The sequence below is a fragment of the Dichomitus squalens genome (genome assembly GCF_000275845.1).
Source record: "Dichomitus squalens LYAD-421 SS1 unplaced genomic scaffold DICSQscaffold_4, whole genome shotgun sequence".
NCBI classification, from domain to species: Eukaryota; Fungi; Basidiomycota; class Agaricomycetes; order Polyporales; family Polyporaceae; genus Dichomitus; species Dichomitus squalens.
Genome location: NW_006766886.1, coordinates 915,593 through 940,002, shown reverse-complemented (window position 1 = coordinate 940,002; position 24,410 = coordinate 915,593). Strand labels below are relative to the sequence as shown.

Below are 24,410 nucleotides of genomic sequence, written 5' to 3'. Positions count from 1 at the left end.
CCGCCTCAAATCGTTCTTTGTCAAAGGGCTGTAGAACCTCTGAGCAAGTACAACTTTCCCATTGCCGACCCTTCAGCGTCCTTTGGCACGCGTCGGCAAAGGGACAAGTTACGACTGTCCCGAAAACAAACCTCCGTTTCACGCGAAGGGATCCCGAGCGCTGCCCGTCGTGTCTGGGCCTGTGACCATGATGTGGCCTGTTTAGGCAGGTCGGGTAGGGTAGACGCCGGAGAGAAAAAATCCCGCGCGTTCACGGACTTATGCAAGGCGCTGTAAGCTAGAGCCCATCGATGGCGGGAGTCAAAGAGTTGCAGCAAAATCGACAGAGTAATCCCAATATGTCGATTGAACGCGTTCGCGATAGCGCGTCGCCCAATCATATACAGTGCCTGGGCGCCTGCACAGGTAGACCGCCCTGTGCGAAAGTTGACGTGCACTTTTGTGCACCTGTAGCCTTCGTCATCAGTTGACAAGTCGACAAAAGTCGACGACAACCCGGTGTCGACCGGCACATCACTGGCCGGGCTTGCGCCCGCCCTCAACGCGCCATGTATATGAACCAACTTAAAGCAGTAGAGATTCTCCCAAGTACTACTGCATAGGAAACACAGCAACACCTGCAGTACCCTTCAGAGCACTGTGCTGTCTATTGGGACCTTGATGCATTCCTCGCACTATCAGAGGATTGATACACCAATTTACCCCATGGGGTTTGTCGCGGGCTGCGGTCGGGCTCCGCCCTCCCTTCAGCCCGCTATTCCTCGCAAGCAGGGGTGCCAGCGGTCCCCTGAGAGTCACCTACTGCATTTGTGCACCTGAAACGCGAAACCACGCGAGCTGGAACCCCCCACACGGACTGGTACATACTGCCTGACAGACCTAGTGGCCAGGAAAATAGCAATCCTATGCTTCATCCATTGCACACTTCAAACACTGCATAACGGACATGAGATGCGTAAACAGAACTAGCTACAAATACACAAAATACAACTAGGAGTACCATCAGATCATGTCGAGGCAGAAGCGTCGCCCAACAAGCTGCGACACGATTGCAGCGCCGATGTCATGACTAGCGAAATCATCATCATCGAGTAACTCCACCGCATCCCACAAAGGTGCGAGTCTAGCGATGGTTTTCCTCTCGAGAGGCTCACGCCTTCTCGATGAGGTCCGAATCCCTCTTCTCCGATACAGCGCGGTTCGGGTCGGGATCGTTGTACGCGTCGAGCCCGATGCGCCTCTCGATCTCCTCCAGGCGCTGCTGCTCGCCCGCCACAAGGCCTACGGAGCCGAAGATCTCGTCCATCTCCTCGAGTGTCAGGCCCTTTGTCTCGGGCACGAAGAACATGATGAACAGGCCGCCCAGGAACGAGAACGCCTACGGGGAAACGCCGCCACCGTTAGTCACTTCAATATCCATCCGCATTCAAGGCCAGGCCCAACGTAAAGCTCGTAAGCAGCCATGGGAGGAATCACTCACCCCGAAGAAGATGAACGTCCCGAAGCGTATGTTGCTTATCATAGTCGGCGTGACCTGGCCCACTGCACGCAATCCGCATTAGTCGTCTCTCCCACGTTATGACGGCGTATGACGAGGCGCGCTCGTGTGCTTACCGATGAAGTTGTTCATCCAGTTGGACGACGCGGCGATCGACATGCCCTTGCCGCGCACAGACAGCGGCCAGATCTCGGCGACGACAATCCAAGCGCAAGGCCCCCACGAATACCCAAAGCCCATGGCGAAGATCCACACCAGTGCACATGCAGCCCAACCGGCCGCACGGTGCGCGGGCCAGGAGTCTTCGTACAGCCCGGAGAGGATAGCGACGATGAAATGGCATGCCGCCATGAGGAACGCTCCCGAGATGAGGACCGGCTTGCGACCGGCTTGGTCGACCCAGATAACGGCGGGAATCGTCGCGAGGAACATACTGCAGACACTCCGTGAGCTCAACGTGCATAGGTTCGAGGGCGGGAGAGACGTACGCGATACCAACGACACCGGTAGCGAGAAGCGAATTTGTGCTGCCTGTCAGACCAAGGTCATGGAAGATGGTCGGCGCGTAGTACAGGATCGCGTTGACACCCGTCCATTGCTGGAAGAACATCGTCAACGTGCCGACGGCCACACGGTACAAGAGCGCTGCATCGCAAAAACAGAAGGTGAGTGCCTTGTTCCCGAGAATATGCACAGTGCTGTGCAGATGACGTACGCCTGTAGCGGAGAAGACTGATGTAGTCGTACAGGCCGAGCTTGAAGTCCGACTTCCACGATCCGTCCTGGAGATCCGGGTACTTGAGAGCTGCCGTCTCCTTCTCAAAGAGGTACTGCGCCTTGATCTCCAAAAACTCGATCTGAACGAGGTCCGAGTTGGGAGCCGCGCGGCGCGCACGGCTGAGCACCTGGAGCGCCTCGTCATCACGGCCGTTGTTGACAAGCCATCTAGAGCATAGTAAATTTATAACATTGAGTATGTATCGTTGTATGACCTCATGGGACAGCTTACCTAGGCGAGAAAGGCATAAACAAGGTGCCGACGCCGAGGATGACAGCGGGCACAAGCTGAAGGGCAAGCGGGATTCGCCATGCCGACTCGCTCTGGCCAGTAGTGGTACCGCCGATGTAATTCGTGCCGTAGTCGATCCAGAAAGAGACCATGATACCGAACGTGATCGCGAGCTGCTGGAGCGCGACGAGACTGCCGCGCACCTCCGGAGGTGCGAGCTCCGCGCTAAGAAGCCATGTCAATCCCCGCCTTCGCATCAGTTTCATGACAGCTTTCAAAACATACTTGTAGAGTGGGACGGCCATACTCAGCGAGCCGACGCCCAAACCGGTGACGAACCGGCCTGCAAGGAATGGCATGTCAGGCACGGTTTCCGGACTGAGTCCACCAGAATGTCTGGACTCACCTCCGTAAATAGACGACGGGTGGAATGCGGCGGTCTGTACAATGACGCCAATGCAAAAAACGATAACGGCTGAACAGTTCGCGCAAGATCAGCATCAAAGCCCGAACCGAAAATTAAGTAAGCAATCCGATCCCCGCGGCGCTCCAGCCCCCATGGCGAAGGGGAGACTACGAAAAATGGCATACGCACCCCCAACGATGGTGTACTTTCGGGAGAATCTGTCGGCCAAGTACCCAGTGCAGAGCACGCCGAACCACGCGCCAAGCTCGAGGATAGCGACAAACCAGCCCTTCTTCCCCGTATTGTCCACCACTGACGCCATCCGCTGGTCGAAAGAGTACATTCCGAGCACGCCGGAGAATACACCCTGTACAATATCGTAACGCCGAAGAATTAGCGGGCTGCGCCCCTGCCGTGGGACTGCCCATTGCACGCACCTGGTTGTACCCTACATGCTCAGTCAGCAATGTCAAATTGGAGCGCGTATCGTAAGATCCTTCCGCTCACCATACAACCTTAGAGGGAGGCTCTGTCAGTACGGGACTATCGCGACATGTCGAGAGTTGGACACTCACAAACCACCTAGCGAGGCGAAGATAGCGATCGCGAAGACTCTGGCGTTCGCAAGCAGGCCGGCCTGAGAAGGACATGGTATCAGACACGACCCGTAGTACGGAGGCTCTAATGCAAATCAGGCAAGCAAAGGATAAAAGACATACCCAACCAGATGGGCCTGCCAGGTTCTTGCGACGGTTCGAGGCCGCGGCAATTGCTCCACCTCCAGCCATGTCGTCAAAGTCAGTGTCGTGAAGAGGGTTGCGGTATCCGAGTCGAGTGCACCGAGTCGTTGACGCGCACGCAGGAGCGAGGGCGCGAGACACGGTGAAGTGTGGAAGGTCGGGTCGCAGAGACAAGCACGAACTTTCTGTCTGCGGCCGCCTACTGGTATTTATGTCTGTCAAGCCAAGGAATCATTGGATGGCGTCCGGGCCAGGACGAGTACGGCATCTGCACGAGAGAACGGTCATGAGGCCAGCGGTTTGCGCAGGAGAAGTGACCGAGCCTGGTCCGGTTGAGACCTACGTATCAGCCGAAGATCCCAATGGCGATTAGTGCCGAGGTTGGGGCCCCGCTCTGAGGCGAGGCATGAAAGATTTCCCGCGTTTCTCGGTCGTCTGCTTGATGTAAGACACAGTTGGGATAACGTTGATATTCTGTCCGAAGTTCCAATGACAGAGCCATTGAAGAGATCACGACCACGATTGAGTAGGAATTGATATAGGCCCTAGAAAGGTGGCTGAGTATCAATAGTCAATGTCGGCCTATCATACGACGAACCAGTTGCTGAATGGGCCATGGGATTCAACAACGTAAGAGAAACTCGGAAGCGCCACGGTCCTCCGCTGCATGCCTTTTGCGGCCTGCGCTCCGGCCCTTACCGGCCCGCTCGTCAGCCCTCCTTCGAGCGCTGGGCGCTCAGAGGTTCTACGCTTGGCCACACTTCACGGAAGGGGCCTAGTACTAGTTCTTGTCGCCTCCTTTCCGCTCAAACAATATTTGCCGTGAGATCTACGACTCGAATCCATGTAATTCCTCGGTCGATCGCATCTGAGTGGAGGCATCTACATAAGACACACCAACACGCCCTCACCCCACAAACAAGCATGTCAACTACACATATCCTCGTACTGGCAAATGCCTCCGAAGGCGCTCTCACGCTATCAATATCTAGGTCACCTCATGGCGACAGCTTATGGAGTTTCTTCAGATCCTGGATAAGTATGGATTCATCAGAACGCCGCGAACCCTCTCTATGATACGGAATTTTCGCCAACCTGCGCGGTGGTACCCTCTGGTCGACGCTGAGAGCGATAGGCAGCCGGGGCATCCTACTGAACACAGCATTGCAGGGCACATCTGCGAAACTGGTGGAGAAATGTCGATCGAACGCTTCGCCGCATTCGGAACAGCTAGCAGCTGTCGACCGACCACCGCTGACGTCGCACTATATTGCCAGCGGACATCCCAGGATCGTCAGTCCACACAGACGTCCTTTCGAAAGAGCTCTTGTCACCAATGACAACTTGGGCTTACGATGATACTACGAGTACCCTACTTCTGAACACAAACTGGATGCTCCACGTAGCGTACAAGACTTTCTACAAGCGTCCAATGATCGTCGCTTTTGAGCGAGGGAAGCATCGGCAATTGAATAACCAGTTCACATCCTACGGACTAGTGCGTCAGCAACACTGATAGGCAACGCCACAATCGCAAGCAAGGCACCCACCATAGGATGAAATTTCGAGAGTTGAGGCTTCTGACTGTCTTTCTGCTTCAGGATCGCCCTGATGCGCGCGATCGTCAGATCTCCGTCTCGTAATCGTTGCGAGGAAATTCCAGAGAAGAATGCTTACCGGATGTTCAGAAGTAGCTGCTGGTAGCTCTGCTGTCGGTTCCGGCCTTGATGAGCGAAGATCGTTAGAACGGAATCCTAAGATTGCGAGCGAATGGACGACCCACATAGCTCATCGCCAGTCGACTGACCCGCTTCCGAAATGTATCCGTACTCGGGTCGCGCTCTTTGTGGGCCTTGTTAACGTTGAACAGGCGGCCATACGAGTTGCGCCAGATGCGCGTCCAGCAGATGGGGATGCATGGGTCGCCCAGGAGGCCCTCCATCATGAGAATGTTGATGCTGCACTAGTACATACTATGTTGACAATCACTTCCGCAGGATGCTTTGCCCACTTGAATGCATATGTCTCCGCTCCCATGCCGCACATACTATACTGTATCCTTCTCGATGATGCCATCCCAACGAACAGACTAGTACAATTGTGTATATATATTATAGGTACACGATCAATACATGTTCATTCAAAGGTTCGCAGGTAGTAATCACGTAATACGCGTAATGTGTTTCTTTTGCTACCAGGCGTAGTGAGCATCGTCAAGCCAAACGAAAGGCCGTTAGGAATCAAACACGCATTCGAAGCTAGAGGCGCTATTAGGATCTCCACTCTTGTATCTGAGATTGGATGGGTACTGCATGTTCTATCAGCTATGTGCTCCGGGTGTACCTGAGGATCCTTTACTCACTCTGCAGAGTGGCCGGGTGAAGCCAACGCCGTTGGCGACGTCGTTGCTGTTGTAGTTCACGGCGGTGAAGTTGTCGGGTGCGATACCATCCTCAACCCATTTCACGATAGCAGCCAAAATATTATGCTGTGGACCGAGAGACAACGGTGGGTTGTTGTTCGACGCCTGCTGTACGCCGCCGAAGGCGTTTGCGGCAAATCCACCCTATGCATTGCGTCAGCTAACGCTCGCCCTCAAATTCCGCGAATGCACCGAGACCTACATGGCTAAGGAATAGATAGGTTAGAACTCGTCATGTCGGAGTTGCATGCTGTAGCTCACCAGTGGTTCATTCCAGGCACGGTGAAGAGTCGATAGAAGTCGTCGATGTCTAGGTTGGTGTTCGCGCGCGTCCACTCGTGGACTGTCTCATAGTAATAGATCGAGTTGTTGGGACTGATCAGTTGATCGGCCCATCCCACATACTGGATGAGCTTCCCGTTGTGCTGCGAGCCCACGAATCCTATGATGTTCGGGTTGATGGCCTACGAACATACATCCGCAGCCTTCAGTATCGAGAACAAGTCGCTCAAAGAGGGGACGAATAACTCACGTTGGACTGGCCAACATCGAGCTCATCGGTAAGTTGTAGCAAGGTAGCGTTGTAGTCATGGATAGTCCAATCCGTATTGCTGTAGGCGAGTCATCAAGACGTCACAAACACACTCAGATATGGGATGGGTCCCACTTCGTGACCATGAACTGGAAGTATGCCTTGGTAGGCTTGGACTGCTTCTTACCGACCAGTCCGTGATAGAACTTGGTCTCTCCTCCGGGAAAGTAGCCGCCGAATACGAACGTCTGGTTAGCTTCGTAGTATGGCGCGTAGATGCGATGCAAGGCAGATATTTGATCAGGCGTCAGACAAGTCGACTTATTTTGGCCTGGGCTGCAGGTTAGCGTTTCAGGGCGGAAACTGCATGTATTATTCTAAGACAATCCAGTCACGAGCTCGAAGGATGGAGCCATATAGGGTACTCACGCGCAGTCTCTCGGATCGCTGATGATTCCATCGACAAGCTGATAGAAAAACGTTTGGGTCGGTCGAAGGGAAGTCTGCGGAATGCATAGAAGACGTACACCATCCAAGGAATCGCATTGCCGCAAAACTTCGGGGGCAAGGACATTGTCCCATATATCCTCCGTCATGAAATGGGGCGATGTCGAAGGTTGGGTATTGAGGTTCATGTGAATAGACCATCCTCGAAGGTGTGTCTGCCAATTGGCAGGAGAGCCGACGATCTGTAGATAGAACGCTGGGTCGAATCCGGACCACTCTAAATCGACGCGGGAGGGAAGACACTGTACGTACCACACCGTCAAAGTCTTCCGGAAATTCCTGAACCTCCTTCAAGCTAGGGGAGGCTGTTATCAGCCTTCGTGACCCCCGTCATCGCCGTTGAGAACGTACCCTTGCCTTCCGCCTACCACACATAGACAGTGAGATGGATACATCAGCGAGGATGCGGACGCAAACAACCGAGCGGCGCCGAATTACCCACGCACCATTGGAACACCCGAGGTAGTATGATTTATTGGCGGGTGTGGAGTAGTATTGCTGTACCACCTCTTTTCCCGCGACTACGCTCAGGTGCATGGCACGCCATCCCCAGTCCACGATCGCATTCTACCAAATGCGCATGACATGCCACAAGCTGATGAGCGCTCGATCTGGGCCTCGGTGGACGACAGTTCGTTAGAGGATCCACGTACGTCGTTGTGTGGGCCGGCCCAGGAGCCGTCGTCTACGTCGCCGTCATGCCCGGTGTTCGTCGAGATGCCTGCGACTACATGCGACGCTACATGAGCACCTGACTCCGCGGATGCCGAATGCCGTAACCTCTACTCACATCCTTGAGGGACGGCGACGTAGCCGAGCTCGGCGACAGTGACTGTCGAGAAGTAGAATAGAGCGGAACGGAGTAGGAACGCCTAATAAGCCGACGCTTCTTTCAAAAGCCACTGCTCATGAGACGTACCCCCACCAGCCAATCCGCCGTTCCCTAGAGTGAGCACCCGGCCATTCCAGTCGTCTGGGAGCCAGACCTCGGTGAGGGCGAACGAGCCCGCGGTCGTGTTCGTCGTGATCGTGAGCTCGACGCGACAGAAGGCCGGGAGGTTCGACACGTCGATACTCGAGTACTCGTTGGAGATGTTCACGGACGCGTTTGCGGAAAAGTAGGTGGGCAGGTTGGTGAGCGCGACGTTGGTGATATTCGTGGGCTTGAAGGCAGAGCATGCGGACGGAGAGTCTCTCACGGCTACCACGGCCGCCGCAAAGCCTAGAAGAGCGAGAAGTGAAAGGAGGTTCATCGGTAGCTCCTGACTAACACTGTGAGCCGGACACTCGGACGTCGAGAGACAGGGCAGAGATCTGCAATACGATCGTAAGGACTCTAAAACAGTTGAGGGAGTACTAGGATGTACTTTACCTGTGATACGTTCGTAAGGACTGGAGAACGTAGCACAGGACAGGAGGATACTATATATGCGAGTACGTGACGTGAACCCTGTGAAATGTTCATGTAGTGACAGCGTGATAAGGTGAAGGCGGGAGCGAACCTTACAACGATCGAACGAACTTACTGCGCCAAAAGCGACGTGACTCGTGTTTCATGGCCACTCGAGGCCTTCACGGCTCCCCAGGCCGGCACCTTTACCTTCTTGAGTAGACTCTGCAACACTCCGGCATTACTAGAGAAAACTCCACGTCCGTACTTCTTTTGCCAGGGGACCGGGGGTGACAGACTAAGCTCGTTTCAAGACAATCAGGCCGAAGAATCAGCGGGCCTCGTTCCTGCCGTGAGACTGCTCACCGCACGCACCTGGTTGTGCCCTGGAGGCTCAATCAACTGTGTCAGATTGGAGCGCGTGTCGTAAGATCCTTTCACTCACCGTACAGCCTCCGAGGGAGGCCCAGTCAGTATGAGGGCTACCGCGACATATCGAAAATTGGACACTCACAAACCACCTAGGGAGGCGAAGATAGCGAGCGCGAAAACTCTGGCGTTTGCAAGCAGGCCGGCCTGAGAGAGACGTGATGTCAGACACGACCAACAGTATGGAAGCTCTCATGAGAATGGAAGGACAGAAGACATACCCAACTAGATGGGCCTGCGAGATTCTTGCGACGGTTCGAGGCCGCGGCTGTTGTTCCACCTCCAGCCATGTCGTCACAATTAGTATTGTGAAGGATGTCGCGCTACATGAATCGAGTGCACCGAGTCGTCGATGCACACGCAGGAGCGAGGGCGCGAGACACGGCGGAGTGTGGAAGGTCGAGTGGAAGAGACAAGCACGAGATGCCTGTCTGCGGCCGTCTACTGGTTCTTATTTCCGTCGAGCCAAGAAGTCATTGAATAGCATCCAACCCAGATCTGCACGAGAGAACGGTCATGGGGCTAGCGGTTTGCAGAGGAGAAGTGACCGAGCCTGGTCCGGTTGAGACCTACGTATCAACCGAAGATCCCAATGGCGATTAGTATCGAGGTTGGGCGCCGCTCTGGGGAGAGGCATAAGATACTTTCCGCGTTTCGCGGTCGTCTCCTTGATGAAAGATGGGTCCTCGACACAATCGGAACAAAGGTGATATTGTTCCGTCGGATGTTCCAACGACAGAGCCATCGAACATATCACGACCACGGTCGGGTACGAATGGTCATAAGCCCAGGAAAGGTGGCTGAGCAGCCATAGTCAAAGTCGGCCTATCAAACGACGAACTGTTTGCAATATATGTAGGCCATGTGATCCAACAAGGTAAGAGCAAAGAAGCGCCACAAGTGACAACTTTCGCGGTACCGCGCTCCGGCCTCATCCCGGGCCGCTCGTAAGCGTTCCAGCGTCCAGCCACGGTACGACGACGGCGTAGTACATAACGCTAACTTGAAGGAGCTTCTACAGCTCGGGGATATGTATACATGCATGAGAATGCGTCCCCCTCGAAGAGATTCAGCTGGCAAAACCAGTCTCAACTACGACCGAGACTTTTTCCGAGGCCAAGCTGCATGGTCATGCCCTGGGCCGGCCGACGCTGAGAAGAGCGATAGGCAGCCGGCCGGGTATTCTGCTTGGACGAATAGCGCCCCATGAACACACCATTGCGAGGCGCATGGGCGAATATTGTGGAGAAATGTCGATCGAACGCTTTTCCGTATTCAGAAGAGCTAGCGGCCGTCGGCCGACCACCGCTGACGTCGCGCTATTCTGCCGGCGGCAGAACACCTCAGGATCGTCAGTCCCCACACAGACGTCGCTTGCGAAAGAGCTCTCGTCACCAATGATATCATGGGCTTATGATGATACTACAAAAACATTCACGAGTGACATATTTCTGAACACAAATTGGATGCTCGACATATAGTACAAGAGGTTCTACAAGCGTCCATTGACGTTTAAGCGAGGGATGCATCAGCAAATGAATAACAGGTTCACGTCCTACGGAACAGTACGTCAGCATCACCGATAGATAACGCCACATTCGCAAGCGCAGCACCCACCATAGGATGAGAACTCGAGAGCTGAGGCTTCTGACTGTACTTCTGCTTCAGGATCGCCCTGATGCGCGCGATCGTCAGCTCCCCGTCTCGTAATGAATCTCCAGAGAAGATTGCTTACCGGATGTTCGTGAGTAGCTGCTGGTAGCTCTGCTGCCGGTTCTGGCCTGAATGACCGATGATCAGTGGAAAGCATAAGAGACAACCACAGCGAAGCTTACGTAGACATGTCATGAAAGCCTGAGGGCGGAGATCGTTAGAACGAGATACTGGGGTTGCGAGCGAATGGGCGACCCACATAGCTCATCGCGCCAGTCGACTGACCCGCTTCGAATGTATCCGCACTCGTTTGCGAATCCTTGCAACCGCTCCACGAGATCTGTTCGGAAAGCCGTGAGGTTATCATCCACGTAGATAGGCGGCCAAACACGCACCACGTCCGCAGGAGACGTCTTCGTTGCGCGTGTCTTCTGCTCTGCGCGCTGAGTCCCTCCAGTCGCTGTCTTAAGAAGACCGGTGACAGATGAGAATACTCCGCCCTGCAAGTGCATGCAACGTTAGTGAGCTGCGTAGGATGCATTAGCATCGAAGACTCACCATATCACCACGTGCATATGAGGTGACAGCCGATAGCAAACCTTGACCAGCTTCTGCGGCCAGGTTGGGCTCCTTGATCTTACCCTCCGTTGAGTAAATGTACGGCAGATCTAGAGAAACGGCCAGATCAGTACTTATGCGGCAGAATCAGTGCGCCATGCTCACCGAGAACCGAGCCCGAGTGACAAGACTACATGACGATGAAAGTCAGTGGCATAGCTCAGCACCGTGCACGATTCGGAACATACGTCGAATATTGCGGTCAAGCGGCAACCTGGAGGAAGAGGTCGAACCATGATCTCATGCATAGTCTGAAACGGATATGAGGAAGCAAATCAAGAGAGAGGGTGATCACTGAGCTCACATCGTCTACCAGGTGACCTGCTTGCTTAAAGTCAACGGGATAGATGACTTCATCGTAGCCATCTGCCTCATCGCCGTCCAAATCTTTGGTCTGCCCACCGTGCCCGGAGTCTGTCCCTCTATTTAAATATTGAGACACAGAACACAATATGCCAACGCACAGTGGAAGAAAAGGGAATCATTAGGTTGCGCGTTGCGTACCAGCCATTGCATGGCTTGAATCTGCGGGGATGTGGTGAGGCGCCGGTCAGTACAGGCGAACGACAGACTCACGATGTTGTCCCTGGTCGGGATCTGACGGGGGTTCTGGGCGTCATCTGTCAAGAGAACAATGTCTTCCTCTCGGTATCCATAGAGCTCTGCGCAATCGTCTTCAACAACTGAATGTAGCGTATGCTACGGTATCAAATGGCGACTTACCCTGCAGGAAACGCGTGACATTCCGGGCGTCGTTGATGCAGCCCTTCAGCTCTGCCGATTGACCGAAGTAATTGATCCCAACCTGAGCGAATCAAAATCAAACCCTGCACATAGATTCTAAAATGCAAAGGATGCGCATACACAAAGTGCCTTCTTCTTCCCGGTACACTGCGAGTACTGGTAAAACAGCTGGTGCTGTTGGTTATCCTGCCCCGTGAACGTCGGCCCATACTGCTGCTGATGGGAAGGCGGTGGGGGCGGAGGTCCAGCTAACCAGAGCAGTGAGAGGCGTTACAGGGCAATAATGCGACGGAACATACCCGGTGGCTGGTAGTCGCCGTAGGATGAAGGAGGTGCAGGGGAACGACCAGACGGAGGTCCATACCCACCACCGTCAGGCCGACCACCGGGGATGGGAGGAGGTCCACCATAGCCAGGAGAAGGGCCACCATAACCAGGAGGAGGGCCCGGGGGCGGCATGAACCCGCCTCCTTGGTGGTGTTGGTGGTGGTGATGGTGGTGATGGCCGCCCGGTGGCGGAGGTCCGGGAGGGGGAGTATAACTGGAAGTACTAGACGTTACCTCTCGAATCCTTCAGCTCATCCAACATATGCCCACGTACCCCCCAGGCGGACCGCCATAGGCTGGTGCGTAGCCGGGATTGTAGCCGGGGCTCGGCGACGGCAGATTGCTTCCGAGATCACAGTCTACTCTCAACTCTGAGGAATGGCATAGTGCGCAATAATGCTTACGGGTTAGGGAAGCCAAATCTGAAGAATATAATAGAGCGTAAGTGGTCATTGCATTGCAAGAGATCGGATGAGAGGTATACTGACCCAGGCGCGCCTGGCGGCGGGGGACCCGAAGGGGGCGGATAGCCGCCCTGCTGCCCGGGGTAGTTGTTCCACATTGTGTCGTATGCTTAATTGCCACTGGCGAGTACAATAATGACGGACAGAGGGGAAGCAGTAGACGGATATGAAGGAAGAAGGCAGACCTATACGACGGTCATGTAGCGCGAAGTGCTGTATTCGCTGCACTCACGTGAAGTGCATAATAGCATCCGTACATAGGCGCTACGGCCGGCGTCCGATTACATCCTTGCACGCGGGACCGCTCATGGCCCGCGGCCCCAAAGTTTGCCTCCACGCGCAGCCTCCACATCCTCTATGCCGGACCACATACTTTTCAAGAAATGATCCATTATATAAACGAGCGACAAGTGGGCCCACGGACACTTGGTACGTCGCGTGCTAATCACTATCTAGTAGCAAACATCATCCTCGTCCAATGTCACAGGATGCGACAAAGGAAGTACGTCCCAAACAGGCAGAGGACTCGAGGGTAAGTGCAAAACCTTGCTCATCCTTGACTCGAAGACAGCTGAAAGGTCAATGTGGTTCATTCGCGAGGGGCCATCTTCTGTATTGAGGGTGTCGACAGGACCGCCGGTCCCTATGTCCATGGAGGAAGCGGGCTGTCCACCGACGCAGCGAGTATTTTCTTCCCCTTCGAGACCATGGGGGAAGTGGGGAGGTTCCAAAAGCCGAGCGTGTGGAGGAGGATGGGCTGCGGCGCAGACGGAGCGAGAAGCAGACAGCGGACAAGCAGTCGAAGGGCGCGGCCGCGCACTAGAGCTGAGCGTAGAACCGAGAGGACCGTGAGCCCCAGAAGAAGTGTTTGGGCGAGGACGTGCCGACCGTGAATTCTCAGACGAGAGGGCCAGCTGTGTAGCATTCCGCGCGATCTCGCGTAAGCCGTCCAGAAGAGAGCCAAGTGACTTCAGAGGTTTCTTAGGAGCGACTGTGAGCAGAGCAATCGGCGGGTCCTGTCCACGCGAGGAAGCCAGGGATGATTCACGTGGATGCTGGTGGGCAGGAAGAGCGGACAACGGGAAGGACAATAGAGGCTGCTTGTCGGAGAGCGAGACCATGCTGGGAGAGGGAGCGCGAGTAACATTTGCCGAGTCCTCGACGATGCTCTGAGCGTCGCGCTCGCAGCTGTCACTGTCTTGAGATACAAGATCGGCCGAAGGCAGCACCAGAGCATCAGGGGGGAATAGAACAGGTTGCGAAGAATTGCTGACGGAGAGAATCGGATCGGAGTCGGGGCGAGCCAGGTCGGAAGACACTGGCAATGTCGAAGGGGGTATTGGTGGGGACGGTCTACTGTGGGGGAGGACGAGGGCACCGCTGCAGAGCACTTTGTTCTTCACTCGTTTGGGCACCGGGCGACCCCGATTAATGATGGTAGTACATCTGCATAAAGTAGTTGAAATCAGTAGTCGAATGAATAACTGTTTGACTGACTGCGCTCGATAGGCCGACTGTGGATGCGTCGCTGGGACCAAGGCGAGCGGAGGAGGTGCAAAACAGGTCTCCGAAACGGCAACAAACTTTCCACCCCCAATCCCCGGAGGGAGCTCGAAATTGCAAGCGTTCGGTCCCCAGCTGGTGATGGGTTTGTTCTCCTTCACCCCTTGTTGGATTGCAGGGCCAACATTCGGCGCAAACTGGGAAACTGCCCGGCCAAACGGTGCTACGCGACGAGGGTCGACAAAACGGCGACGGCGAGACCTCACGGCGTCGACCGGAGATGGTGTATGGTTCCCAGGGACAAGGTGTAGCGGCTTCTGAGCGGATATATGCGCCTCGGCAGGGTCGGGAAAGAGAAGGCCGCCGATAACGTCGACGCCAGTTGCGACAGCGGCAGTAAGAAGTCGCGCAGGTAATGACTTTCTCCGTTTCCGGGCTTGCTGTTTTGTGAAGTCTTCGCTCGGTGTATACTCGTCGTTGGCAGTCCCTCCGGCTTGATGTTTCTGCCGTATGCGGCGGCCCGGAGGTCCAGGTGAAGAAGAGCGTTCAGACTGGTGTGCGTCGCAGTGATCTGCATCGCCCGGTTTCCACGCCGAGAAGCCAAGAGCTGCGCCATCCCCCTCGTGGTCTCCTGAAGCGTGAAGAGTCGCTGCTTTCCGTTTTCTACGGCGGGGACGGTAGCGTTTGGTAGCGATGGCAGCGCTCTTCAAGAAGGCCTCCACGGTAAGCGGGGCTTCAACATCCTCGCGGCCTTCGATACAGTCGCGTCCCTGATCACTCTCTGTGGCGTTAGGGTCCTCTATTTTTGTGGTCCCATAGGGGCGGGTATGGGCGATGAAGTCTAATTGTGGGACCGCGGAACCCTGACTGAATATATGCGCAGCCTCGAGCCCGGCAACGTCGTCAGCAGGTACGGAGATCGGAGGTTGAGCCGTACCCAAGGTCAACCGCGGGCTGAAGGGCTGAGCACCCTGCGACGATGAGGACGCCTCTGGGTAAAATCCAAGGCAGGGATCGACAGCATGCAGGCGAGAGCGCTTACGCTTGTGCGTAATCTATCCGCAAATGATACATATGCACAATTGAAGCGATCAATAACGTATGCGAGCACTCACGATGAAGTCGGGTGCATACGTAAACGCCATTGAGCTTGTTGGTTGTCAGGGCGGGAGGGACGCGTGCGGGACGGAGCAGTCTTTAAGCCGCCAATTTTGCGAGACGATCATGAATGGAACACAAGTGAACATGAGGCCAAGCGTTGCTACAGTTCCATTGACAGCTGTTTGTACATGTTAGGAACCAAGGCCCCGAACTCCTTTCCCGAAGCGCCCCGCCCTGGTGTATCAGCCAGGACTCGTAAATAACAGTGTTTTCGCGAGTATGTCAAATAGCAATCAAGAACGCACCTCTAAGGGCGGTAAACGGAAGGCGGTGGGCGGAGGATGTCTGGTCTGAGGACCTGCTATGGGGGTCTTCAACGACAACCCTGGTCGTGGGCCTGACCAGCTGTCGAGCGACTTCAGTACTTCCTTATGGGGAATAAAACAGCTATCTGATGGTCCTACCTATAGGGTGGGACGACAAGCAGCCGCGCTCCTTCAACGTAAACAGGACACGGAAAGCCATCCTTGTGCCCGCACAAACCGCGGCACGAGGTACATTATGTCAGGGAACGTGGCGAGCTACGTCAGATGAAGTGCTATGTACTGAGAGCCAGAACGGGAGCCGAGTCCGCAAGGAAGTCTGGTGTCCAAAACGACTTGAACTCCCCATCCGGAACGACGTAGCATCGATTGCCCTCGCAGAATATTCGCGGTGGCGCCGGATTCAGCGTCGTCGGATTCGACCCATCGCCTGTTGTGATCGTCGCCGTCTCCGACTTGCAAGGCATGGTCACTAGGATGTCGGATTTGTCGCCTCGGCGAAGCTGAAGATATCTATGTTCAGGGGCCAGGCTTTGGAAGAAGTGACGGCGAGGAGACGCTCACCACGGTCGCTTGTGCTTGTGATGATTTCCTGTTCGTGAGACCGAGGGGCGGGGCTGTCACTGGGATTTCTGGAAGCGATCGATCTCCCATGCGCTCGGCTTGCATTCTGAGCTCGATGCGAGCGTTGAGCGTGGCCAACAATGAGACTGAATACACTTTTGTCTGTTTCAGCTGAAGATCTCAAGAACATCCCTATGGATACTCACGTCGTGTGCCGATGTAGTAGAACATCACGAATAGAGACGTCTGGGGAAGGGAGACGACCTGCACGTATGAAGGGTCGGTCGGGACACGCTCTGGAAGATGCGAGATGCGACGACTAGCCATACCATGATTACAGACATGATGGCATGGACACTGAAAACGGTTAGACAGAAGAGGTGGCTGGAGATGATAAAACTGACCTAGTTAGCAAGCCAGTATTAACGGTGAATATGAGCTATGTGAACGTCAATTCGCTTCGGCCGACCATGATCGGGAGATGCTACGGACCAGCCGGTTGATGAGACGATCCGCCCTAAAGGTTCGGAGGTCAGGTTTCCCTCACGTCGCATGCATGTGAGATAATCACGCACCCCTGGGTATCCTTACGGAACATCGTCAGCAAGACGACCAACGCGCCACACAGCAGCACGTCCGTGGATGCAGTCATAGCACTCATGGTAATGTCGTAAGGCTACGATTCTGCGGTTAGTATTTTGGCGTTCATGATAGCGTAGAACGTCTACGCACTTCCAGATGGACGTACTCCGCCACGGTATTAGTCGTGATACTGGTGAGGAATATCAATCAACAATTCGCAGAGAACGTGTGTGGACGTACGTCTTAACGAATAGAACTGCGAAGGTGAGGTCAGGGATTATGGTGATGTCATCTCATCAAAGCGAGCTCACCGAAGGATAGGACTGCGCATCAAGACTGCAGGTTAGAGAAAGACTACAAAGCAACCATTGATGACTCACGCCATGTCGTCGCAATAAACAACCCCATGATCACAAGTAGCAGCCTCATCCTGCTAACTATCGCGTTGTCAAGATACTCGTCTCGGAGATAGTCCGTAGGCATCGAACATACGTTGCCATATGCGAGATGCGTAGAACCTTGGAACATGATTAGCTGGGAGATAGCAGTATGACTAGAAGAACTCACGACTGAATTAGGCTGATACCACACGCCTGTGGACGGGAAATGTCAAGACGGACCGGGCACAAGATACGACTCGTGAGATGTGTACATTCACTAGCAATTGAGCCTGTGGAGACACGGCTCAGACTTTCGCCTAGTAATTATATATGCAGACTCACATTTGCAGTCCTACAGCGCCGGTTGAGGATCGGCATGATACGATAGTCAATGGTAGACTCACCAGGGGAGAGGCTTTTGACCGAAATGCAGACCCTCTTTCTTGACAAGATAGGTATACACTGGACTATGAGCATCAGCGAGATGGTCATGGAGAAGATGGGTTCATGAGACAGACTCGTGGACAGGTAGAGACCGAGATGCGTGACATCGAGGAGCCACACCGCGATGACCTAGTGAAGTCGGTGTTCGTTGAGCGTTACGAAGACATATCCCTCCTTCGACCCTAAACGTACCAGAATCTTCAGCGCCCGTCGATCCTGGGGAAAGTGCACGAAATAGGACCCGGACTGCGCAGTCGTGACTGGCGCACGAAGAACTCAAGATACAAACTTGGTATTGTGGCGCAGGGGACATACCGCCAAGCAAGCTATTTGAGGACCCGGGGACCCGATGTCAGCAGCGCCTTCGCATTCGAGATCTCCATCGCTGGAACGCACCCTGCTGTCACTATCAGACCTACCAAGATGACACCCAGCCTGCAACGATGCAGTCAGCGAACGCGTGCGGGATCTCAAGTGTTGTGAGTATACGCACGTCAGGTCTATATCGACGCCAGTCGGATCGGCCATGGCTACATGGGGAGGTGGGAGGGGGCTCCTCCGTGACAAGAGAGGACGGATTCTGGGAGGCACGGAACGGCCTGTCCGCTCCGCCTTTATGGATGTAGAGCTCTATGAGACGGGCTGGGGAAGCGTCGACGGAAGAGAAGCGAGGCCCTGGGATGCGCAACTGCGCCCACGCCGTGGTCGCTGCTCTCAGTAGCCTGCCGGACAGCGCCGATATAATGGTAGTCTATCCAATTGCATCGCGTACGTAAGTGGGCTCTAATGTCCTAATGCAACACGGCTTATCCGGACATGACGCGTGCAACTTACGGCGCAGCCATAGGACCATATTCCGAGTCGTCGGCTCGCTGTCACCGACCTGCCAACATGTGATACAGCACATTCCGTCTCCGCCATCGTGAGCTGCAGGGGCACGTAGCAGTCCCTGCCGTATGCAGCTGCACCTCAATGACAAGAAGGACCCTTGGTGCTCTGGTCTTAGACTCGATACGCTCCGGGCTATTGGCCAGGGCAAGGAAGAGCGGGAAAAACTCCGTGGTCTTCCATGCACCTCATCCGTGACAACGTGTGGGTGCCGAAGAGGTCAATTTAGATGAACGCGTATTTCTCGTGCGCCGTCGACACCTTGCCGACCCATACGGTACATATGGCCATATCCGGGATTCAGGGTGGCCCAACGTTTGATAGATTGCGTCCACGGGACTTTGCAACATCACAAATGGTTCCATCCTACTGCGGTATGAATGATGAGGGTTGCTTACTGAGCGCTGGGTGGCACACCGCTTATCGTGTGGACGAGGTAAGAACGCGAAACGTAGCTGCAAGGTCATGGCCTCGCACGCGCAGAAATGATAATTTGGAAGACGGCGAATTGAAATTCAAAGATGTATACACAGGAGCCAATGTACGCATGCGCAAGATGGGCGACGGCGATTGACTTTTCCCCGACAAATCGACAGGTCTTAGTGCGCCATCAATTATCAGGTGTATCAGAGGCCATCCCGAGAACATCCACGCTGACAACTTCTACGCGAGGTCGGTCTTGGTCGAGGGAGCCGCTGGGCTCTGTCACCTGTGAAGAGACCTGCGCGCGCATAACACGCGCCGCCACCTGGTCCGTGCGCACTCGCCGCTGGGTATATCAACCCCCGCCTGGCATCGTTGTTTCCTTACCACTCTGGCCTTTTGGCTTAGATCAAGTGTAGTATCTGTTCTTAATAGTTTAACCACTATTATGAAGGCACCGCCTTCATTTTTGGTTATCTAATTTTTGCAGCCCTTGTTCCCCGTGCACTGCTTGCAACGCGGGGACGCGATGACCTTGCCACTGCACTACCGGCTTGTGTCGTCGGGGGATTTCCCTTCTTATTTCTGAGGTGCCTTTGGGACCAGTCAGTCGACTGGAATCTCGGTGCATCAGATAATAGAAGGTTCATTTATTAGCTGTAGTTTGAAGGTTCTAGTTCGTGTAGATTATGTGTTGCATGATGTTTCTGCTGCTTGATGTTCCATCATGTCAACTTGACCGTTCGTGGGCTGAAGTACACATGTGCTTGAGTGTTCGATGCCCACGACGGCCGAATGTAAGGGCGCTAATGCACATTGAGGTCACTGTGGGATGGCGTCGACCGAGGAAAGTGGCCGCATGTGCGTTGTCTCTGGTTTGGGATACATATATGCTCTGTCATTAAGGTACAGTGGATGCAACGGGTGCTCCGTGCTAGTACGGCGAAGAGACTGTAATCAATACTTCATTCTATAGTACAGTACACGACTGGCATCAAAGTTACAGTAGAAACCCTTTTAACCCAGACCTACTTATCGCGGGCGCGCTCCCTCCCCAATGGAGTTTGGTCCTTCAAACTTGAAAGACAGGTAGATTGAACCTCGTATCTCTCTAGGCCGTGACATCCGATGACCCCAAACCCACTGGGGCGGGATCGCGCGCGGTAACTAGGTCTGGCTTAAGAGGGTTTACATGTGCAAACCGCCAGCGCGAGAGGAAGAAACGCAATGATAAACGAAGACTTACAGAACACCGACAAGTAGCACCACGTGTACAGAATGAACATGGAGTCATGATGACGAAGGGGGGGGGAGGTTCATGGAGGAGGCAATCTATGGATTGTGCGCGCAGACGTTCAAGATGACATTGGAAATATGTGCTCACCAGATATCCTGTACTCAGTTTGCCATCAACCTAAGTTCGAGGATGCAGTTCGAAAGAGGAGGTGCATCATCTTCACCCGTGGTTGTATAGGCTGATAGTCCTCGTGGTCAGGCGTCGCGTTGCAGCTTCCTGTCGGTGTGATTGATCCCAACGCAAAAGGCCGTCGTACGGGCTAAGTCGGATTGTGTACCGCATATATTCGGCTTGATGTATCGAGGACGGTGAAGTTATGCCCCATAGGCTAAAGACTTGGGATAGGGAGGATAATGATGTACTAGTGATAGGCGGGGCGGGGGAGTCCCGGTTGCACGACAAGGTCACAAGGGAGAAGCTGGAGGCGAGCAGCTTCCTGTCACGAGTTGATAGAATGGTAATGGGACGGGGTCGAGACGGCAATGGGTAAGGAACTCACCTGAACCTCGCCGAGACAAATTCTGCACGGGAAAGCGCAAGATTACCATACATTGAGACCCTTCGCGGTTTAGGTTGCCAGGAGGCAGCGACATTGGGTCGACGCACTGATACGGCCGCATATATGCGGTGAAGTGGGCAGCCCTACACAAGGCGACCGCAATGGAAGGCCCAAGCAAAAACGAGAGGGAAGCAGTATAATCCGGGCGACGCGACGGAGGCCGGTTCACCAGATTCTCGTCCCAGGGAGCCCTCTGTGGTGATCCGGGCATAGCGACCAGGACCAAGTATGCCAGTGAGCAAGATTCATAGCTATAGAAGTAGAAAGGAGGAAGACCGGAACTAATGCTGTGCAGCAGTTAGAACGTCACACTCGCGGAATGTGCGGACGCCTGCACCACCTATGCTTGTTTTCCCCTACCATCCACCCCTCGCCAGCTTGCTCCATCCCCCCATCCCTGGTGCCTCCAGGTGACTGGGCCATGGCTATACACGCCGATGAAGTCCTATAGGAAATCTATCGGCCCGCCGGCCGTAGGGCACTCAGCCTGGTCCTGGTGCAGCGGACTCGGCGTCTAATGCAGTACTGCGGCAGGGGCACGACGTCTCAAGAGATATTGTCCCGACCCGTTCGGCGCGGGTCTAGCCTAGAAAAAAATCCAGAAGTACTGTCGCCAGCTGTGTCCTGCGGGTACAGACTGGACGCTTGTCAGACGCCTTCCAGCAAAAGATCTGCGATGCCAAGGTGCGTGCTCCCAAACTGCCATGCTCTCACTTCAGCCATGCAAAGGAGGAGTCTATCGAGTGTGCGCATCTGCACACTCGATAGACTCCTCTTCGATGGATTGTAAGAGAGTAGCGGTCTTCGTCTCTGGTGCAAGCAAACGGTACGTGTAGGGACACTTGCCTTATTGGAGCCTGCGAGGAAGGACCGCGATTGCAGTCCTCGGGAGACGAGACGGCGTAATAAATCCTGCTGTCGCCCTAGTGCATGTGGCGGATATCAAACATGCTTTGTAGGCACAGGGTCGTGTAACCGAGGATAAAGGAGAGCCGGGAGGCACCGAGTGGCACAGTGATGAGACTAGACAGCTCGGCGCAACCTGACCTCTTGCGCACCCTCCTTTCTCTTCGCCCACAATATGATGCTAGTCAAGAGAAGAAGATGATGTAGACAATGGTGAGTCCTCCCCGACGCCCACGCTGGCACTCCTCCCCAGGGTACACCCACCGACGCCCACAGATTTACGCTCTGTTTGTCGGTTCGCACAGACCGTCCCTCTCTTTTTCGCCGAAACGGGGAGTATACATTCGGCGCTCTGAGCGATTTACCGGCTCTCACGTTGACCAGCACCCGCGATTTCCCGTATCCGGCCATTACCAAAGATGGACACAAACGCTTCTCTGAGGCGCTTCTATGCGCTCACCACAAACACTTCTGCTACATTGCCGTCCTCTGCGAGTTTTCCAGACCCCCAAAGTCGTCACCAGAGCTCTGGCTCTGATTCACGATCTGGCGACGATGGCAGTGGTTCGCAGCGTTCCCACCCGACCGATCACCCTCCATCGGTCTTCGGCGTCTCCCGCCCGGCGTATGAGGTCCAAAATCCGCCTCATTACCCTCACACTCGTCTCCAACCTCAACCCGCCACAGTTTACGTGGACGACTCCCCCTACGTACCCCCAGGCTCATCCAGCACTACCCGAGCCTCCACCTTCGTACAACCTGGCCCCGATGTGCTCTATGACCCCACTGTTCAACCTTTCGACGCCAATATTCCTCCGTCGATGTCACCGCCGAACATGTACCCGGTACGCACACCATGTTCTTATCTGATCAAGAGTTTTCTCAATCTGACGCACACCGCAGCCTACTTTCCAGCGGCGCAGTGGCGAGAGTAGCCCCACGGGGTCGAATGGGAGCGGGGGAAGTGACCAGAGCGGCGGAATGAGTGTTAGTAGCCAAGGGAGCGCGTCGAGTGGCGTCGTAAGCAACGGTACACCCCCTCAACACTCCGTCTTTGATATGGGCGACGCGTTTCCCCCTCGCCAGCGCGTTGGCCCCATTCCCGGCTACAATCCTGAGCACTACCCTGCCTATGACGAGAACTTCCGTAGGGTTGGTATGGAACACGCTCGCATCGGCACGGACCCCCGCCAACCAGACCAAGCCTACTACCGCCCACGCACGCACACGTACCCATCTGTGGGCATGCCTCAGGTTCCGCTGGGAATAGATTCACCCGAGCCCGCCCAGCCGCCAAACTTCCCTTCCCCCGAGCTACAGCTACTCCCCATGCAGTCAGATGAGCACCCCTTTGACCGGGACATGCGGCACGACGCCGTCATCCCCGGGCAAACGCGTATTCATCTCCCGTCCCCCTCCGCGCCACAGTCCCAGGACGCGTACGCCTTCGCCAGCTCGTCGAACTCTCCGCTTCGTTCTGGCGACGACGCTTACATTCCGACTTCCGATGCCGAAGTGCGAAGGATTCTCGGCCTCAGTCCTGATCAGGAGCTGAGCCTCAGAGCTCTCCCTGACCCGGCCCCCGGTCAACGCCCTGGTCAATCAATCCCTACGCTCTCTCAGTTGGCCATCCTCGGCAGCCCGAACAAACGGTTGACTCTACAAGAAATCTATCAGGCGCTAGAGGAGAGGTTTGAATGGTTCGCTCTCAACAAAGACGACAAGTCGTGGCAGGTGCGTTATCATTGTCGGTGTATGTGTGCACCCGCCTTACACATTGACCCACATCCATCCGCAGAACTCCATTCGACACAATCTCTCCCTCTACAAGTGCTTCCGGAGGATCCAGAAGCCCATCACGGAGCCGGGGAAAGGCAGCTACTGGGTCGTGGACTATTCCCTCGGCGCAGGCACGAAGCGGCCCCGCAAGCGTAACAAGCGACCGACGAAAGCGGAGCTGCGTGCTCGTGCGGAAGCTGAGGCGGCAGGATTGCCTCCGCCGGATGAGGCTGAGAGCTCCCAGGAGGAGGACGAAGGCTTCCCCTCCCCTTCGCAGCCGCCCCAAGACGTGCCTATCGATCCCCTGCTTCAGGGACACCAGGTCGGCCAAGGACGGATGACGTCTCGCCCAGCGACACGCATGGCTAGACGGGGAAATTCTCCTTACATGCAGGGGCCACAGTTTCCCCCTCAAGGGCGGCACGCGCGCCAGGCCGTGGACATGACCCCCTTGCCCGCCCAGACCAGTGCCAAAAGTTCGCGCCAGCTATCCGCCACTCTCAATCAGCCCTCGTTTGGTCAGCCGTCGCTCGGACTTCCTGCGCCTGACTCCGTGACATTTGGACAACCATCCATGGGCGGCGGCCGCGCGCCTCAGTCTGGATGGCAGGCTGGGACCAGCCAATCCTACCAAGGAGGCCAATTATACTTGCCGCTACCGCACTCTCGAGGCATGGGCGGCAACACAGGTCCCACGCTCACACGCGCCCACAATCTTTCTCCGCCCTCTCAGATGCAACACGATGCGCGTCTCGCGCCATCTTATCACCTACTGCCCCCGATTCAAGGTTCGGAGCAGTTCAGGGATAATAGCGGCCGGTTCGTGTCGGGCAGGGGATATGGTGCGCATGGTATGCAAGCTGGGGCCGGCCCGTCGGGCCTGATGCCGCAACAGCAACAACAGTTCGTGCAGGGCCCGTCC

General features: G+C 55.1%; 7 protein-coding genes across 7 annotated transcripts; 1 reads left to right on the top strand and 6 right to left on the bottom strand.

Moving 5' to 3' along the window:
* Positions 1 to 1,150: 1,150 nt before the first annotated feature.
* On the bottom strand, positions 1,151 to 3,701 carry DICSQDRAFT_166912 (general substrate transporter; the record flags this gene model as incomplete). The annotated part of the gene is made up of 13 exons (XM_007362487.1): positions 1,151 to 1,378; positions 1,481 to 1,542; positions 1,615 to 1,931; positions 1,987 to 2,143; positions 2,214 to 2,443; positions 2,508 to 2,732; positions 2,793 to 2,850; positions 2,914 to 2,982; positions 3,103 to 3,280; positions 3,351 to 3,361; positions 3,421 to 3,428; positions 3,489 to 3,550; positions 3,633 to 3,701. The coding sequence occupies 13 exons, from the start codon at positions 3,699 to 3,701 to the stop codon at positions 1,151 to 1,153; spliced, it is 1,674 nt and encodes a 557-aa protein (XP_007362549.1).
* A 1,371-nt stretch (positions 3,702 to 5,072) lies between these two features.
* On the bottom strand, positions 5,073 to 5,595 carry DICSQDRAFT_166911 (uncharacterized protein; the record flags this gene model as incomplete). The annotated part of the gene is made up of 4 exons (XM_007362486.1): positions 5,073 to 5,141; positions 5,204 to 5,261; positions 5,331 to 5,407; positions 5,461 to 5,595. 4 exons carry the CDS (start codon positions 5,593 to 5,595, stop codon positions 5,073 to 5,075), a joined length of 339 nt encoding a protein of 112 aa, XP_007362548.1.
* A 291-nt stretch (positions 5,596 to 5,886) lies between these two features.
* On the bottom strand, positions 5,887 to 8,367 carry DICSQDRAFT_52596 (feruloyl esterase-like protein; the record flags this gene model as incomplete). Its single annotated transcript, XM_007362485.1, has 13 exons — positions 5,887 to 5,961; positions 6,016 to 6,219; positions 6,278 to 6,281; positions 6,337 to 6,539; positions 6,608 to 6,686; positions 6,743 to 6,970; positions 7,037 to 7,074; positions 7,135 to 7,296; positions 7,367 to 7,419; positions 7,561 to 7,681; positions 7,768 to 7,841; positions 7,905 to 7,946; positions 8,034 to 8,367. 13 exons carry the CDS (start codon positions 8,365 to 8,367, stop codon positions 5,887 to 5,889), a joined length of 1,617 nt encoding a protein of 538 aa, XP_007362547.1.
* A 1,975-nt stretch (positions 8,368 to 10,342) lies between these two features.
* Positions 10,343 to 12,902, bottom strand: DICSQDRAFT_80416 (uncharacterized protein). Its single transcript, XM_007362484.1, has 17 exons — positions 12,764 to 12,902; positions 12,680 to 12,697; positions 12,550 to 12,618; positions 12,248 to 12,489; positions 12,069 to 12,196; positions 11,928 to 12,009; positions 11,781 to 11,866; positions 11,669 to 11,729; positions 11,509 to 11,618; positions 11,393 to 11,455; positions 11,310 to 11,334; positions 11,145 to 11,254; positions 10,982 to 11,086; positions 10,846 to 10,926; positions 10,669 to 10,787; positions 10,551 to 10,608; positions 10,343 to 10,488 (listed from the first exon to the last, which is right to left on the bottom strand). Exons 1-17 carry the CDS (start codon positions 12,835 to 12,837, stop codon positions 10,462 to 10,464), a joined length of 1,458 nt encoding a protein of 485 aa, XP_007362546.1. The 5' UTR covers positions 12,838 to 12,902; the 3' UTR covers positions 10,343 to 10,461.
* A 1,133-nt stretch (positions 12,903 to 14,035) lies between these two features.
* On the bottom strand, positions 14,036 to 15,122 carry DICSQDRAFT_133478 (uncharacterized protein). The gene is made up of 2 exons (XM_007362483.1): positions 14,237 to 15,122; positions 14,036 to 14,185 (listed from the first exon to the last, which is right to left on the bottom strand). The coding sequence occupies exon 1, from the start codon at positions 14,817 to 14,819 to the stop codon at positions 14,505 to 14,507; it is 315 nt and encodes a 104-aa protein (XP_007362545.1). The 5' UTR covers positions 14,820 to 15,122; the 3' UTR covers positions 14,036 to 14,185; positions 14,237 to 14,504.
* Positions 15,123 to 15,523: 401 nt separating this feature from the next.
* Positions 15,524 to 18,304, bottom strand: DICSQDRAFT_178345 (uncharacterized protein). Its single transcript, XM_007362482.1, has 23 exons — positions 18,130 to 18,304; positions 18,033 to 18,071; positions 17,952 to 17,962; positions 17,829 to 17,896; positions 17,711 to 17,765; positions 17,597 to 17,654; positions 17,535 to 17,544; positions 17,465 to 17,482; positions 17,380 to 17,405; positions 17,305 to 17,330; positions 17,193 to 17,249; positions 17,124 to 17,135; positions 17,053 to 17,068; positions 16,963 to 17,002; positions 16,806 to 16,906; positions 16,723 to 16,747; positions 16,635 to 16,669; positions 16,560 to 16,587; positions 16,437 to 16,494; positions 16,231 to 16,385; positions 15,808 to 16,169; positions 15,649 to 15,748; positions 15,524 to 15,577 (listed from the first exon to the last, which is right to left on the bottom strand). Exons 1-21 carry the CDS (start codon positions 18,162 to 18,164, stop codon positions 15,942 to 15,944), a joined length of 1,101 nt encoding a protein of 366 aa, XP_007362544.1. The 5' UTR covers positions 18,165 to 18,304; the 3' UTR covers positions 15,524 to 15,577; positions 15,649 to 15,748; positions 15,808 to 15,941.
* A 4,767-nt stretch (positions 18,305 to 23,071) lies between these two features.
* Positions 23,072 to 23,603, top strand: DICSQDRAFT_52672 (winged helix DNA-binding domain-containing protein; the record flags this gene model as incomplete). The annotated part of the gene is made up of 2 exons (XM_007362481.1): positions 23,072 to 23,443; positions 23,508 to 23,603. Coding segments are annotated over 2 exons (468 nt in total), but the record flags the coding sequence as incomplete, so codon positions are not given.
* Positions 23,604 to 24,410: the final 807 nt, after the last annotated feature.